This window comes from Caretta caretta, chromosome 9 (genome assembly GCF_965140235.1).
Source record: "Caretta caretta isolate rCarCar2 chromosome 9, rCarCar1.hap1, whole genome shotgun sequence".
NCBI classification, from domain to species: Eukaryota; Metazoa; Chordata; order Testudines; family Cheloniidae; genus Caretta; species Caretta caretta.
In genome coordinates, this window is record NC_134214.1 from 82,301,232 (window position 1) to 82,319,581 (window position 18,350).

At 48.0% G+C, this 18,350-nt stretch overlaps 1 protein-coding gene across 1 annotated transcript in view; it reads left to right on the forward strand.

The window, feature by feature from the left end:
• SLC16A2 (solute carrier family 16 member 2) overlaps positions 1-18,350 on the forward strand; it is a 93,307-nt gene that overhangs the window by 68,650 nt on the left and 6,307 nt on the right. Inside the window, exons 3-4 of the mRNA XM_048865410.2 lie at positions 9,801-10,263; positions 11,667-11,810. Of these exons, the coding sequence (XP_048721367.2) occupies positions 9,801-10,263; positions 11,667-11,810 (607 nt within the window). The remainder of the gene's footprint in view (positions 1-9,800; positions 10,264-11,666; positions 11,811-18,350) is intronic.

An 18,350-nucleotide genomic window follows, 5' to 3' on the forward strand; every position in this document is an offset into this window, starting at 1 on the left:
TCAGTTTAAAGGGGGACACTGTCAGATTCAAAATCGTATTTTAAAAAAATTGACCTTGGATACTAAAAGTGAATTAATGTTTAAAATCAAACCTGACCCCAAGTATGGCTGAAAGTGACTGGCTTCCACTGGAGCATAAAAAAATGGAGATGTCCAGAGACTGAAGCCTGTCTTTTTATCACCAGTCACAATGGACTCTCAAACTGAATTTGCCTGGGGTTTTGGCTATATGCAGTAGAAGGAAAATCAGGAATGTAAATGTGTTCTGAAGCAGAACATATTAGTCCATTGGAATGTCTTTGTGTCTGCAACATGCTGCTTTAAAAAACACAGTATTATTCATTTTTTCAGTGCTTGTAAACTTCTGTGGATTTCTGTTAGGGCTTGATTTCATTAACATAAAAATGTTAACAAGCTTTGATGGTACATTATAATGCTTCAGCATCACAGATTTTCAGTTTGTTTGTGTGTGAGAGGGTGATTGATTATATATTAACAATTTTCGCATGGGTTTGTTTTCAGTTTTAATTAAAACACTCCCTGTAACTGTTTAAAACCATACTGATGTGAAAGGAGGTGACTTGTCTGCAGCATTCCACTTCACCACTCCCTTAGAGGGAACCCTTGACAGGAGGGGGCAATGAAGATAGTTGAGGCTCAGAGCAGCTGCTTTTGTGCCCAACTCTTCAATCTCCTTTCTGTTTTGGCATGGGAAAGGACCCCAGTGGTCTCCCCAAGGAGACCCTTGAAACAGACATTTTAATAAGAGGAGAGAGATCTCAATGGGAAATTATGTCACGCAATCTAAGTACATCAGGGGGCCATGTGCAGTTCAGGCATTGAATGTACAAGTGGAGGCATACACTGCTGGCTTCCTAAACAGCACCAGACAGTGGAGTCCAGGCAGCACATGTTGCCAAAAGTTCAGTGGCTGTTTGGTCCTAGATCTGTACATGGAGGAATTTTGGCCTGAATTTTACCCATTTGTTGATATTCCCCAAATCCTGCCCATAACTTGGTTTTCTACTAGCATGCTCCTGTTATGTGCATGTACGTTTTACTGTGTGGAATCGGAACTGCTTCATAGTGTGTCATAGAGCCTGTTAATCACTGAATAATAGAGGCCTTGTCTACACTGGCAAGTTTCTGTGCAGTAAAGCAGCTTTCTGCGGTGTAACTCTGGAGGTGTACACACTGCCAAGCCACTTAGTGCGCAGAAACTGCACGGTTTCAGTGCTATAAAAAAACCAACACCTCGACAAGAGGCACACAGCTTTCTGCGCTGGGGCCACAGCACCGCGGAGCCAGTATAGACCCCTTCGTCAATTATAGCGCTGCAATTGGCCTCTGGGAAGGGTCCCACAATGCCTGTTCTTGCCTCTCTGGTCATCGGTTTGAACTCTACTGCTCTGCCCCCAGGTGACCAATTGTGAGCCCCACCTCTTAAATTCTTTGGGAATTTTGAAAGTCCCCTTCCTGTTTGCTCGGTGATGGGTGCAGTGGTCTCAGTGCATCTTTCCAGGTGGCCAGGCCTGCTCCACGCACCAGGCGATCCCCCGCTTGGAGCAGTGCTGAGCTGCTGGACCTCATCGGCATTTGGGGAGAGGAGGCTGTCCAGTCCCAGCTGCACTCCAGCCGTAGGAATGATACCACCTACGGACAGATTTCACGATGCATGACAGAAAGGGGCCATGACCGGGACACACTGCAGTGCAGCGTCAAAGTGAAAGAGCTGCGGAACACCCACCACAAGGCACGGGAGGCAAACCACCCGTCCGGTGCTGCGCCCACAAGCTGCCAGCTCTACCAAGAGCTGGACACAATACTCGGTGGCGATCCCATCTCCACTGTGAAGGCCCCTGTGGATACTTCAGTGGCTCACGTGCCAGTCAAGAGTGGACCAACCCAGGAGGAGGAAATCTTGGACGAGGATGTGGAGGGGGACCCAGAGGCAGATAACGACTTGGAGGTCAGAGAGGCATGCAGCCAGGAGCTCTTCCCTACCCTGGAGGAGGCTACCCAGTCACAGCGGTTGGAGCTTGGCAAAGCGCAAACAAAAGAGGAGGCCCCTGGTAAGTGGCTTTGATTTTAGGAATTGCTGAAGCTTTGATTTTGGGAATTGTTGGGGGCAGGAGGGTTGCAGAAAGCAGGCTTGTGTCTGTATGATGCGTGTACCACCACATGCCTAGTCTCAGCGGCAGAACAGGGTGTTGATTGACTCCCTCACTTCATGGCAATCTGCCTTGGAGATCTCCATGAAACTCTCATGGAGATACTGGGCAATCCGCTGCTGCACGTTCTTTGGCAGAGCTGCCTTGTTTCTTACCCCATCAAGGGTATCTTTCCCACACTACTTTGCTGTCACTGGGGGGGACCATTGTTGCATGCAGGCGAGCCACATCAGGGCCAGGTCGGAAGTCGCAGTCTTGGAGAAGACCTTCCCTTGATTCCCTGCTCACCCTCCACCACGAGAGATCTTCCATAACGAACACAGCCTGTGGAAAATGTGGGAACAGGAATGATTATAAGGCCCCCCCGTAAAGTGCTGGCTCTCCCCAAGAGCCATGTGCCCAGTGTACAGTACGGTCCTAGAATACTGGTTTCCCCTTTGACAGGTATGTGAATAGCGGCTGTGTTTTAAATCACTGAATCAGTGGTCTGTGTTGCAAACAATACTGCTTCTGTAAAATGTTGCATTTTGGCTTCAGAGATATGACCTAGGGAGCCCAGCTCCCTCTTTGTTATCACCGGCTGAATGGCTGCACAGAGTTAGAAAGCGGCCACGAAAAACATGATGACTCTGCAGCTTAAAAACAAGAATTGAAGGAGTGGCGGGACAGCGAGAAGAGGGACCGAAAGGAGAACACGGCGCGCCAGAACGAAGCCACAGAGCGGCTCTTAAACATTATGGAGCGCCAAACGGACACACTCCAGGTGCTACTAGCACTGCAAACCGAGCAGTTCTGCATCAGCCCTCCCCTGCAGCTGCTGTTGCAAAACTCTTTCCCATGCGCCCCCCAGACACCGCCAACACACTTATCAACCTCCTGGCTCCAGTCTGTACCCCCTGCATTCCACTCCTGCCCCGTCGCAGTCCAGCCCTGGGGACTCCCAGCACCCACTGCACTCAGCACCCGTCCCTCTGCAGTTTAGCCTTGCTGAAGAACAGTACCCATTTCACTGTACTCCAGAGGACAAGATTGCGTATGATCCCTGGACATACACAAATCTTTAACCATTCTGGGATCCCACCTCCTCCTAGGACCTTCTCTTCCCCCACAGTGCTGATGTGTTTTTTCTGTTTGTGTCTCTCCTGTGGTGGTTGTTTTTTAATAAAATAATGGTTTTGGTTTGAAAGCAATCTTTATTCCATTAATTGAAAGCAAACAGAACCCTGCAAAGCAACAGGCAATTTTCTTAAACCTTCACAGTGCCTTGTCTGCACCAATCACAGTCACCTCCTAGCATTACAAGCACCTCACTCCCGAGCATAGCAACAGTTAGTGGTTTTCAGCTTCAAATTGCTGCCTCAAGGCATCCCTAATCAGTATGGCCCCATGTTGCGACCCTCTAATAGCCCTGGTCTCTGGCTGTTCAAATTCAGCCTCCAGGCACTGAGCCTCAGCAGTCCAGCCCTACGTGAAGCTTTCACCCTTTTCTTCACAAATATTATGGAGCGTACAGCACATATAAGCTATATAGGCTATAAGCATAGGAATATTGTCATTGGCCAAGTCCAGCCTCCCATATAGGCAGCGCCAGCAGGCCTCTAAATGACCAGAAGCACAGTCAACAGTCATTCTGCACCTGCTCAGTCTGTTGTTGAACCGCTCTTTGCTGCTGTCAAGGTGCCCCGTGTACGGCTTCATAAGCCACGGCATTAAGGGGTAGGCAGGGTCTCCCAGGATCACAATGGGCATTTTGACTTCCCCTACAGTGATCTTCTGGTCCAGGAAGAAAGTTCCTGCTTCCAGCTTCCTGAACAGGCCAGTGTTCCGAAAGATGAGTGCCTCATGCACCTGCCTCATGCACCTGTGAAACGCCTACAGTGATCCACAAGGTCCTGGAGAATCATTGAGAAATACCCCTTCCGATTAATTTACTCAGTGGCTAGGTGGTCTGGTGCCAGAATTGGAATGTGCATGCCATCTATCGCCCCTCCACAGTTAGGGAAGCCCAACTGTGCAAAGCCATCCATCATGTCACACACCTTTCCCAGAGTCACAGTCTTTCGGAGCAGCATGCGATTTAATGGCCCTGTATGCTTCCATCAACACGAGTCCAATGGTCGACTTTCCCACTCTGAACTGGTTAGCAACCGATGCTAACCAGCTTCCACAGTGCAATCGCCATGTGCTTCTCCAGTGACAGAGCAGCTCTCGTTCTCGTGTCCTTGCACTGCAGGGCTGGGGCAAGCTCATCACACAGTCCCATAAATGTGGTTTTCCTCATCCAAAAGTTCTGCAGCCACGACTTGTCATCCCAGACCTACATGACAGTGTGATCCCACCACTAAGTATGTTTCCCAAGCCCAAAAGCGGCATGCCACTGTAGTCAGCACCTCCATGAATGCCACAAGCAATCTCGTGTTGCACCGACTACATGTAGCAATATCAATGTCAAACTCCTCTTGCCTTTGTAGTTTAAGAAATAACTCCACTACCACTCATGACATGACATGCAGCATATTGGTCAGCAATGCAGGATCTATTCCTGCAGACCAAAGAGAACAAGCACGCAGTACACAAACCATTGAAAGATGGCGCCAAATGCGGATGGAAGGGGATTACTGGGATGCGAAGCAATACATCACAGGGCATTGGGACAGGACCCAGGATGTCCTGCGACCCCCTCTGCCTTCCCACAACTCTTAGCGGCAGAAGAGGAAGAGATGCTCTGTGGGATAGCTGCCCAGAGTGCACCGCTCTGAATGCAAGTGCTGCAAATGTGAACACACTATTGCGCAGGCAGCTGACAGTGTGAACACACAACAGCGGTTTCCCTTCAGCGCTCTCTGAGCAGCAATGTAACTCCGCCAGTGTAGACCTACCCAGAAATTCTCTCTGGGAGCATAAGCACCTTTGCTACCCAAAACTACCTTGTGACACTAAGGCTAGAACTTGGATCTGCCTGCTCTAAAAGGATGAGCTGCTGCCTCTTGATATGGAAAACACCGAAAGACCAGTCTACTGGAAACATTGTGTGTGTGTGTTTTATTTATTTATATTCTGGTGTGCGTATGTGTACGTACGTGTACACACACACACATTACAAGAGCCTGATAAATCCTATGGGGAATGCTGTATATAAATTCATGGCAGTGGAATAAATAGAACTGAAGTGCAGTTGTGGATAGCTTCAGAGAGAGACAGCATTTTACCCCATCATCTCTTTTCCTCCCAAGTACTTCTACAAAAGTTTCAGACTTTTTTCCCTTCGCCGATAAAATGTTCGTACAAAGCAAAGCAACTCTTCAGAGTAGGCTGCTTTTAGTTTGGGGTTTTTAAAAGAAAAACAAAGAGGTTCTTTCCGTTAGGAGCACTTCAAAGGTGAAATGCATATTTCCTGCTTTCTCACTGGTGGTTTAAATTCCTTCAGATATCTTGTAAGGATAAAATTAAAGCCTTCTATAGCTGTGTCGCAGGGAGGGGGCCCTTTTTATTGGACTGCCTTAGGCAATGTCGAACAGAAGTCAGGGGAAGAGTGGTGCAGTTTAGCAGTTTCCATGTGCTCCATCAGGATTGTAAAGTCCAGTTCTGAAATTTGGAACTACCAGCTTCCACTCTCCCCTAACAAGGGATTTTTTAATATAGCCACACCGTACAGTTTCAGGTGACACATGTTGTAGATTATACGCACATACTGCAGTTACTACACTGAAACAGACCAATGGTCAGTCTGCTGTAGAATCACAGAAACTGGAAACAGTGAAGAGCTGCTAGACCATTGCCTTTCAATGCAGAATTGTTCCCTATAGTGCTTCGTTCAGGCTGGTTTTAAATGCCCCAAATAATGGGGGCAGCAGGGGGCTTCCATCACTATGGCAATGTCTTTGACTGTGGGCAGTGTCCTATGTTAGTTCAGAGGAAGGTGTTTAAAAACTCTGTAATGCATAGAACTGTGCAATACTAGGGTGGTTTTCACTTTGTTTTGGTACTCAAAGCAGAGAGGAGAATCAGGATTGAGCTGATTTCATAAATCAGACCCAAACCTCCCCTTTTTGCAGATCTTAGTTTTCTGCATGGAAAGAGACCCACTCCTCTTCCCCTTAGCAGCCCTAGGGAATGAATGTACCAGTCACTTGCTATCACACCTCCTTGCTGAGCAAGCCGAAATGTTACTGGGATGAGTTTTAATTCTGTGATCTGTTTCTCAGGCTGTACAAGAGGGAAGGAGGTAGGACAGTCCTCACAATCAGATGGTAAAGAGGGACAGGCAGAGGGATAGGATCAAAAAGGAATTGACTCAAACCTTGGTTCATCCCTCAAGCCAGAACTTATTAACATTTAGGGAACATCGTGTTCCCTTCCCCCCCCCCCCCATTTCCATGGGCCTCTGCATTTCCTGGTTCCCTCTAATGAAAAATCAGTGCTGGGATAAGAGTTTCAACATTAGGGATGGGCCTGAACTAGCATGCCAATTCTGAACACCTATGAACATGGGTGGTGGTTCAGCATCTGGATCCAAATTTTTCTTGTGCCCCTACCTGGGCTAATCTAAAATGCCAGATCCAAACATCCCTGAATTTTAAAGTGTTTGAAATCCTAGTCCCTAATTTTGCAGTTTTTGAGTCTATTTCTGTCTGGGGCCACATACTTGGGAGTTCTACATGAAAACTGTTAAATAAACCGTGATCTCAAAGAAAAGCTTTGGGAGGTTGCTTTAATTGTCAGGGTTTTCTTCCCTGTTCCATCCCAGTAGCTGGCATACATCGTGGCAGTAATAGTAGTGGAGACTTTCAATTATGTCTTTCAACCAGCATTGTTACACTATTAATTAGCGGGAGGCTGCTGCGGCTCTAATGGGCTCTCAAGACGAGATAAACATCGGCTGTGTTTAATCTTCTTTTTATTCAATCTTAGCTGGATTTTGTTAAGCAAAGGCAGGAAACAATAGAATCAGAAACATTTAATATTTCAGTGGGCTTTCCCCTTCCATAGATCAGGCCTCACCCAGAGCCCTTCTCTCCCTAATTTCTGCCCTTCTGTGGGCTGTATGGTTTGGAGGTGTTCTGGAAGGGACAGATTTCCCTAGAGAGAGAGGGTGTCTTTTTCTACCCAGCTTGTACCCCTTCTCTTCCCCTTAGGCCTCTACATTTCAGTGATCTCCTCTGAACAGAGGATGGGTTATCAACATTGCTCCTATCTCAGCCAGCAGGATCTCTGCTGCTGGGCCAGGTGACCAGCTCTTTCCCCACAGCTGAGCAGCCTATGCAATACCACTGCATTGCTGTGAGCCCAGGGAATGAGAGATCAACCTTTGAATCAGACCGGGGTGGGTTAGCGTGGGAGCACTTTATTCCCACCAGGGTCACCAATCTCTCCCTTCTCATCCTCTCCCTCCGCTGCCCAGTATGTGAAATAATCATGCGATGTCTGCAGCAAAGTCTTTCATGTCAAATGGTTTCTCCAATAGTGTGTTTTAGAAATGGAATTTTTGCCCTGTGCTGTTACTGTTTCCTTTCATCATAAATATTGATAATCCTGTGAGGGATTAAATCATGGTTGACGGTTTTTATTTTAGAGGATGGCTTTTTGGTGGGTTTTTTGTTGTTGTTTTTTTACTGTTGCTATGGTAACTCCAGAGCATTTTCTTTAGTGCTTCCAATTTTTTTGTCAAGAAATCTTCTTCTCTCTTGCTTTCTGTGGCTGCTGCTTTTCCTTCTAAAATGTTTTCTTGTTGAGCAGTTAGGCAGGTTTCTGATACAGGGTGAATGCAAGTGTCACATGTTGTCATTGAGCGGATTCTCCTTGTAATGTCATTTTGCCTTGAGTGCCTTCCATCCCAAAGGACCCCAGAAGCACAGACTGTCTGTACCTGCCAAGAACTACCTGCAGAGCCAGACACTTCTCTGTAGGAATAGAAACACAGTCTTTGGTACCAAAATCCCAGGCCTCTACCACATGGGCTAAAGGAGAGCTCTTTCAGTTGGGAGTTGTAAGTCTGGGGCAGCCACTAGAGAGAGAAATTATTGTAAATACTAAGCTGGTGAAATATACCCCACTTCTAAAATGCAGCCCGTCTGAGGAGGACAGCAGCCAGCTCACAGCAAGGAGTTGGAAAGAAAAGTCCTGGACAAGGATCCAGAGGCAAGCCCCTGTTCCGACAAATCATTCTAGAGGATATATTAACACCTTTGCAGAGCAGACAGGATCTGTGGTTTTAACATCTCCACTCCTTCCAAACATGAAACTTGCTCTAGAGCTAGAAACCATTTTATCTCAGCTAAGACTGCCAGCAGTGGATAATTTTGGATTATGAGAGTGGTAGGGAAACCAGATGTCCTTCTAATGTCTGTATTCCACTTTAAATGGCTCAATCCCAGACTGCAGCGGCATTTGTGTGTTTTGTCAGAGCTTTGTCCCTGAAGCAGTTGTGTGAAGGGTAAGGGAATGGCTATGAAATTATTACTCATCAGTGCACCCTACTTCTGAGGTTTCTCTGATGTGGTTTGGCTTTGGAGGAGCTTGAAATTTGGCTTTCATGAACGGTGGTTTGTCTTTGAGTAAGTTAGTGTAGCAATCACGGTCTGCTGCACTAGATGAGGAGACAGACTTGTAATAGAATTAATGATATACTTGTAAATATTTTCTGACTTCCTGTTGCTCTGTTTCTTCTGAGCTGGAATCTCCTCACCTGCTTTATTACTAGCAATTGGAGTTTTTAAAAATTTAATAAACTTTCATCCCAAGGGATCCCCAAGGACTTGACACATGGTCTGTAGGGCAATCATTTCACTCCCTACTAACATGCAGCCACCTCTGGAGTGGGTTACAGCAGCTGCGTAATAGCTCACAATAAAACTTCAGGGCAGAATTGAAGAAAACAATATCCAGTTGAAATTACCAGAGGATTTTAGAGTGCAGAACTGGAATTTGGGCAGCAATGCTCATGTTCTGTTCTTGAAGCAAGTGCCAGAGGCTCTTTAACCATTAGAGGTCAGGGCCTCCTGTTTTTAAATTGGAGCTGGTTGAAAATTTTCAGCTGGAACTGGGTCTTTTTATGGAAAACCGAATCTTTGTCTCAATGAAATTTTTTGCAAAAAGTTTCTTCTTTCCATGGAAAATTATTTGTTTTTTTAAAAAAACAGATGTCTGGAAATTACAATATTCCAATTCAGATATGCTGCCACGGTGCCTCATGGGAGTTGCACCAAATATCAGAGCGTTGTATCAAGTATCATGTTGATTCTGAAGAAGTGAGTTTTTTACCCACAAAAGCTTATGCCCAAATAAATCTGTTAGTCCTTAAGATGCCACCAGACTCCTCATTGTTTTTATGGGACTTGTAGTTCAGTTGGTACATGGGACCATTCTCCTCCAAAGCCAGACTTCATCTCCCATGAGATGTAATGGGCCATCTGTAAAATGGGGATAAACCTTGCTTTGTCTGTCTAGATTATGAACTCTTCAGGGCAGCAACTGTCTGTTCCTATGTATCTGTAAAGTGCCCAGGACAAAATAGGACCTGATCTTGACTAGAGACTCTAGGCTCTACTGGAAGATAAATAATACACAGTAATATCTGTTACTCTTTGCAATTTTAACCAAGGTGTTTTTTGGTTTTTTTTTTGCCAATAGGTCCCTTGAAGTCCGCTATTTCACCTATGGAATCCTCTTTGGATGCGGCAGTTCCTTTGCTTTCCAGCCCTCCCTGGTCATCCTCGGCCACTACTTCAAACGCCGTCTAGGCTTGGCAAACGGCATCGTGGCCGGAGGGAGCTGCCTCTTCTCAATGTCCCTTCCCTTCTTTTTGAAAACAATCGGGAGCACCATCGGGCTAGCTCACACTTTCCAAGTCCTCAGCGCCTTTATGTTCATCCAGATTCTCTTGTCTCTGACTTTCCGGCCCATCTTGCCACCATCTTGTGACTCTTACCATGATAGACAAGATAAACTGGCCAGCCGGAACATGAAACAGCAGTGCGGGTCTCAGATGCGGAAGTATTTCAACATGAGGGTTTTCCGGAGACAGACGTACCGAATTTGGGCTTTTGGGATTGCGACAGCTGTCCTGGGATACTTTGTACCTTACGTGCATCTGGTGAGAACATTCTAGGGGTGATAGAGGTGACCGCATGTGTGGGAGGGGAGAATTATTTGTATCTCTATCTTTTTGCAGCAGGTCTCCTCCTCAAGTGTAGGCCCTTGCCCCACCCCACATCTTGGCTGTGCTCTGAGTGCTGTTGATGGGCTCCAGTAGGAGCCTCATCTCCAGTACTCGGCAGGAGGGAGCATCACCACAATGTGTGGGAGATGCAAGGGGATGAGGGGAGAGACTAAGAATATTGCTCCTTCCTAGAGATTCTAAGGTGGTGGGTGCCATGCTGAAGGACCATTCCACAGCTCAGACAGGTGGCTCGATAGCCCCCTGAGCTATGAACAATCACACCCAAGCATGTTTCCAGCTAAAAAGTCCCATTGATTAAAGTGCTGTAATTGCATGTAGTGCTTCACAAAGCCTCTGACGGTACATGGCCCTTGCTCCAAAGAGCTTCCACTCCACCACAGGGAAGTCCAATAGAGGCTCAAAATGGAGGGAGCTATGGGGAGGCATTATGGGTGAGAAGGTCAGGACAGGGAGGCTTCAGGTAAGAAATGGGTTTTGTGGAGGAGTGGGAGGACGCTTGGCACATGTGAAGTGGCATGATTTTTGAAAAACATGAGAGGGATGGGCCACGCTGACAACTGAGGAGCAAAGAGAGCAGGGAAGTGAGAGGTGAAGGAGGACACAGGATGAGAGGAAAACAGGAATGGATGGAGCTGCGGATAGTCTTGACGATAAGAGGGTGGAGTGCGATGCAGAAATAGTGAGAGGCAGGAGCTAGCTTTGGAGTGTTTCACTAATAGAGCATTCTGATTGGCTGAGCCTCCCCATGGACTTCATCTGTGTAGTAAGTCATGGCAGGTAGGACAATTACCGCATGCCACTGAAGTGGACTTTGGAGGCGTGAGGCTGAGGGACTTTAAGCCCTTGAGTGCTGAGGTTAGAGCACTTGCTGCAGTTTATGAGAATAGGTTACCAAACTGACCCATTTGGCTCAAGCAGAGAACCACCTAGGAAATGTAAGAGCCACCACGTAATACATAACTTAGGGCCGTGCTGTTACCTTTGGAATTGAAGCCATAAGAAGCCGTGAGGGAAATAGGTCTGTGCAGTTACTGGACATCACTGATAAGGTGGGCGATGCTGGTAGCCTGTTACGTAAGGGCTGCCATTATGTTTGGTGCCCTACAGTGGATCTAGCATTATGCAGCCATTCTCTAATACCAATTAATCCCTTGAGGGGAATTCTATACATGGTTATAATTAGTACACAGAAATAGACCTTCCTCTTAGAGATTCCTGTTTTAATGTTTGACAGTCCCAGCAAGTCCGTTTTTGGTGTGTGCAATTAATAGGTTTGTTTGAGGATTAATGTCCTTATTTTCCTCCCTGCCCCCTAGATAAAGTATGTGGAGGAGGAGTTTAAGGAAAACAAAAAAGAATGGATTCTCTTGGTTTGCCTTGGAGCCACGTCAGGGCTTGGGCGCTTGGTTTCTGGCCGGATTGGTGACTGTATTCCTGGACTGAAAAAGATTTTCTTGCAGGTATGCTATGCCTAATCCTCACAAAAGTGCATGCTAAGAATGATCGTTTTACTACCATGGGATGATTTGTCCATACAAATATCAGTACTCTGCACTTAGCACCTTTCATCCGGGGATCTCTGAGTGATTTACAAACAATTAACCCTCCCAACCCCTCGAGAGGTAGAGAAATATTATTAAACCCATTTTACAGAAGGGTCAGTTGAGGCATAGAGAAGTTAAGTGATTTACCCAGGATCTTGCAGCACCTCTCTGACAGAGCTAGGACTAGAACTCAGGGAGTCCTGACTCCTAGCATCTTTCCCTGACCACTAGACACACTGCCTTCCTCTCTGGATTTTGTGAGCAGACCGTTGAAATCAAGTGGCTGATCCATCAGATGGACCTTCTAAGAAGCCTTGAGAAGGGCTTTCTCAAGGTTTTGGGTGTAGTGGCTCTCCAAGGAAAAACAGAGGATCCCAGGGCACCATTGGGTTGACAGTAGGGGGTAACACTGGTGTCCTGCTCTGTATTCCTTATCATAATTAAAAAAAAAACAAACCAAAAACAAAAAAAAGCCCTGGTTCTGATCGCAAAGAGCTTGTCTACGCCATGTGGCAATGTGCACTACGGGGGTGTGATTTCTAAAGCACACTAACGTGTTGAGCACTGATTGGTCTGTGTAGCCCCTGCTGGTGCTCACTCAAGGTCCTTCCTGCTCTTTAAAGTGGTACTGTCAGCAGGGTCTCCATAGACCCAATTAGTGCACAACACATTCATGCGCTTTAGAAATCACACCCCATAGAGTGCGTTACCACACCGCGTAGGCAAGCCCCGTGACTGACTGTGAGCTGTTGCTACGTTTGCCTTCATGGTACCTGTTCCTTTGGGATAACTAGAGTACGAGAGGTCTTCTACAGAACTATATTCTCGTCTCTCTTTCAGTGTCAAATTCAGTCCTGCTATAAGAGGAGCAACTTTCCTTGCTTCAAAGGAATTGCTCCCACTTATACTAGGACAGAATTGAGCCCTTCTAAGCAGCATGGGCTAGAGTCACAAAAGGAGTTAGGTGCCTAAATCCCAGAAACAGGCCCAAATGGGAATCACAAAACCCCCGCTCAGGTGCTGCTGAACCCTGTAGGCACCTAAACTCGCTTGGCATCTCAAATTTTGCAGTAAAAGTGCCCTGAGCGCTTATATTTCTGCCTCTATATATGCGTGTTGCAGCCCTAAGTCCCAGAGCAATGCAAGACTGGGGGGAGATAGGCGTTTCTCCACCTACTTCACCTTGAGAGCCCACCTACCAGATCGGGCCCATATAGGCAAGTTTGCACAAAACATCTGGAAAGATGGGAGAAGAGGAGAGGGACCTCCCTCTTAACTTCTGTGCCCAGTGGTTAAAGTACTCACCTGGGACATGGGAAATCCTGGTTCAAGTCACCCCTCTGTGTAAACGGAGGAAGGACTTCAAACAGGGATCTTCCATCTCTCAGGTGAGTACCCTAACACCCCCCCACCCCCCGGGTGCAGTTTCTTGCAAAAACAGAGTAGGCCAAAAAAAAAAATGGTTTGCAGCTGAGAATCCCAAGTAGAGGGAGGTGCCTCCCTGTAGTCTGAATTTTGGAACTAACTCCCTGAGCCCTGGTCTACACTAGGACTTTAGGTCGAATTTAGCAGTGTTAAATCGATGTAAACCTGCACCCGTCCACACAATGAAGCCCTTTATTTCGACTTAAAGGGCTCTTAAAATCGATTTCCTTACTCCACCCCTGACAAGTGGATTAGCGCTTAAATCGACGTTGCCGGCTCGAATTTGGGGTACTGTGGACACAAGTCGATGGTATTGGCCTCCGGGAGCTATCCCAGAGTGCTCCATTCTGACCGCTCTGGACAGCACTCTCAACTCAGATGCACTGGCCAGGTAGACAGGAAAAGAACCGCGAACTTTTGAATCTCATTTCCTGTTTGGCCAGCGTGGCAAGCTGCAGGTGACCATGCAGAGCTCATCAGCACAGGTGACCATGATGGAGTCCCAGAATCGCAAAAGAGCTCCAGCATGGACCGAACGGGAGGTACGGGATCTGATCGCTGTTTGGGGAGAGGAATCCGTGCTATCAGAACTCCGTTCCAGTTTTCGAAATGCCAAAACCTTTCTGAAAATCTCCCAGGGCATGAAGGACAGAGGCCATAACAGGGACCCGAAGCAGTGCCACATGAAACTGAAGGAGCTGAGGCAAGCCTACCAGAAAACCAGAGAGGCGAACAGCCGCTCTGGGTCAGAGCCCCAAACATGCCGCTTCTATGATGAGCTGCATGCCATTTTAGGGGGTTCAGCCACCACTACCCCCGCCATGTTGTTTGACTCCTTCAATGGAGATGGAGGCAATACGGAAGCAGGTTTTGGGGACGAAGAAGATGATGAGGAGGAGGAGGTTGTAGATAGCTCACAGCAAGCAAGCGGAGAAACCGGTTTTCCCGACAGCCAGGAACTGTTTCTCACCCTAGACCTGGAGCCAGTACCCCCCGAACCCACCCAAGGCTGCCTCCTGGACCCAGCAGGCGGAGAAGGGACCTCTGGTGAGTGTACCTTTTAAAATACTATACATGGTTTAAAAGCAAGCATGTGAAAGGATTACTTTGCCCTGGCATTTGCGGTTCTCCTAGATGTAGTCCTAAAGTCTTTGCAAAAGGTTTCTGGGGAGGGCAGCCTTATTGCGTCCTTCATGGTAGGACACTTTACCACTCCAGGCCAGTAACACGTACTCGGGAATCATTGTAGAACAAAGCATTGCAGTGTATGTTTGCTGGCATTCAAACAACTTCCGTTCTTTATCTCTCTGTGTTATCCTCAGGAGAGTGAGATATAATTCATGGTCACCTGGTTGAAATAGAGTGCTTTTCTTCAGGGGACACTCAGAGGAGCCCATTCCTGCTGGGCTGTTTGCCTGTGGCTAAACAGAAATGTTCCCCGCTGTTAGCCACAGGGAGGGGGGAAGGTTGAGGGGGTAGTCACGCGGTGGGAGGAGGCAAAATGCGACCTTGTAACGAAAGCACATGTGCTATGTATGTAATGTTAACAGCAAGGTTTACCCTGAAAGAGTGTAGCCACTGTTTTATAAAATGTGTCTTTTTAAATACCGCTGTCCCTTTTTTTTTCTCTCTCCACCAGCTGCATGTGTTTCAATGATCACAGGATCTTCTCCTTCCCAGAGGCTAGTGAAGATTAGAAAGAAAAAAAAACGCACTCGCGATGAAATGTTCTCCGAGCTCATGCTGTCCTCCCACACTGACAGAGCACAGACGAATGCGTGGAGGCAAATAATGTCAGAGTGCAGGAAAGCACAAAATGACCGGGAGGAGAGGTGGCGGGCTGAAGAGAGTAAGTGGCGGGCTGAAGACAGGGCTGAAGCTCAAATGTGGCGGCAGCGTGATGAGAGGAGGCAGGATTCAATGCTGAGGCTGCTGCAGGACCAAACCAGTATGCTCCAGTGTATGGTTGAGCTGCAGCAAAGGCAGCTCGAGCACAGACTGCCACTGCTGCCCCTCTGTAACCAACCGCCCTCCTCCCCAAGTTCCATAGCCTCCACACCCAGACGCCCAAGAACGCGGTGGGGGGCCTCCGGCCAACCAGCCACTCCACTACAGAGGATTGCCCAAAAAAAAGAAGGCTGTCATTCAATAAATTTTAAAGTTGTAAACTTTTAAAGTGCTGTGCTTAAAGTGCTGTGTGGCATTTTCCTTCCCTCCTCCACCACCCCTCCTGGGCTACCTTGGTAGTCATCCCCCTATTTGTGTGATGAATGAATAAAGAATGCATGAATGTGAAGCAACAATGACTTTATTGCCTCTGCAAGCGGTGATTGAAGGGAGGAGGGGCGGGTGGTTAGCTTACAGGGAAGTAGAGTGAACCAAGGGGCGGGGGGTTTCATCAAGGAGAAACAAACAGAACTTTCACACCATAGCCTGGCCAGTCATGAAACTGGTTTTCAAAGCTTCTCTGATGCGTACCGCACCCTCCTGTGCTCTTCTAACCGCCCTGGTGTCTGGCTGCGCGTAACCAGCAGCCAGGCGATTTGCCTCGACCTCCCACCCCGCCATAAACGTCTCCCCCTTACTCTCACAGATATTGTGGAGCACACAGCAAGCAGTAATAACAGTGGGAATATTGGTTTCGCTGAGGTCTAAGCGAGTCAGTAAACTGCGCCAGCGCGCCTTTCAATGTCCAAATGCACATTCTACCACCATTCTGCACTTGCTCAGCCTGTAGTTGAACAGCTCCTGACTACTGTCCAGGCTGCCTGTGTACGGCTTCATGAGCCATGGCATTAAGGGGTAGGCTGGGTCCCCAAGGATACATATAGGCATTTCAACATCCCCAACAGTTATTTTCTGGTCTGGGAATAAAGTCCCTTCCTGCAGCTTTTGAAACAGACCAGAGTTCCTGAAGATGCGAGCATCGTGCACCTTTCCCGGCCATCCCACGTTAATGTTGGTGAAACGTCCCTTGTGATCCACCAGAGCTTGCAGCACTATCGAAAAGTACCCCTTGCGGTTTATGTTCTCGGCGACTTGGTGCTCCGGTGCCAAGATAGGGATATGGGTTCCGTCTATAGCCCCACCACAGTTAGGGAATCCCATTGCAGCAAAGCCATCCACTATGACCTGCACATTTCCCAGGGTCACTACCCTTGATATCAGCAGATCTTTGATTGCGTGGGCTACTTGCATCACAGCAGCCCCCACAGTAGATTTGCCCACTCCAAATTGATTCCCAACTGACCGGTAGCTGTCTGGCGTTGCAAGCTTCCACAGGGCTATCGCCACTCGCTTCTCAACTGTGAGGGCTGCTCTCATCTTGGTATTCATGCGCCTCAGGGCAGGGGAAAGCAAGTCACAAAGTTCCTTGAAAGTGCCCTTACGCATGCGAAAGTTTCGCAGCCACTGGGAATCGTCCCAGACCTGCAACACTATGCGGTCCCACCAGTCTGTGCTTGTTTCCCGAGCCCAGAATCGGCGTTCCACAGCATGAACCTGCCCCATCAGCACCATGATGCATGCATTGGCAGGGCCCATGCTTTCAGAGAAATCTGTGTCCATGTCCTGATCACTCACGTGACCGCGCTGACGTCGCCTCCTCGCCCGGTATCGCTTTGCCAGGTTCTGGTGCTGCATATACTGCTGGATAATGCGTGTGGTGTTTAATGTGCTCCTAATTGCCAAAGTGAGCTGAGCGGCCTCCATGCTTGCCTTGGTATGGCGTCCGCACAGAAAAAAGGTGCGGAACGATTGTCTGCCGTTGCTCTGACGGAGGGAGGGGCGACTGACGACACGGCTTACAGGGTTGGCTTCAGGGAGCTAAAATCAACAAAGGGGGTGCCTGTACATCAAGGAGTATTTCAGGCAGGACTTCACGGAGGGTTCCAATAAGAAATGGTGCACCTAAGTTATCGTTCTTATTGGAACAAGGAGGTTAGCCTGGCCTCTGATTGATACATGGCTAGATTTACCTCGCTGCACCTTCTCTGTGAGTGACTGCAGTGTGACCTAGAGGAATGAGTCCCCTAGACAGGGGAGGAGGCAAATGAGTACAAAACAAATCTGGTCTATTTCTTGTTTTGACCCACTCCATCTATCTTTTACATCTTTGGCTGGCAGCAGACGGTGCAGAAGGACTGCATGCCATCCACATCTCATGGCTGCTCGGCAGAAGATGGTACAGTACGACTGCTAGCCATCCCCATCTCTTGCCTGCCTGGCAGAAGATGGTACAATACAACTGCTAGCAATCCTCATCTCTTGCCTGCCTGGCAGAAGATGGTACAGTACGACTACTAGCAGTCCGTATCGCCTGCCCGCTCACCATAAGACGGTTCAATAGGACTGACTGCAGGCAGGACTAAAGAGAATGACCTGGTCAAGTCACTCCAAATTTAGTCCCTGCACCCATGTCTGCCCAGGCGCTCCCAGCCGACGTGGCCAGGAGCACCTCGGACATGACGATGACGGCTACCAGTCGTACTGTACCATCTGCTGCCACAAGGCAAGGGGTTGCTGCTACTGTGTAGCAATGCCGTACCGTGTCTGCCAGCACCCAGGAGACATAGGGTGACGGTTACCTGAGCGGGCTCCATGCTTGCAGTGGTATGGCGTCTGCACAGGTAACTCAGGAAAAAAGGCGCGAAATGATTGTCTGCCCTTGCTTTCACGGAGGGAGGGAGGGAACGGGGGCCTGACGATATGTACCCAGAACCACCCGCGACAATGTTTTAGCCCCATCAGGCATTGGGATCTCAACCCAGAATTCCAATGGGCAGCGGAGACTGCGGGAACTGTGGGATAGCTACCCACAGTGCAACGCTCCGGAAGTCGACTCTAGCCTCGGTACTGTGGAAGCGCTCCGCCGAGTTAATGCACTTAATGCACTTAGAGCATTTTCTGTGGGGACACACACACTTGAATATATAAAACCGATTTCTAAAAAAAGACTTCTATAAATTCGACCTTATTCCGTAGGGTAGACATACCCTGAGGGGGGCGGGGTTTAAGACCCATCCTTTGCCT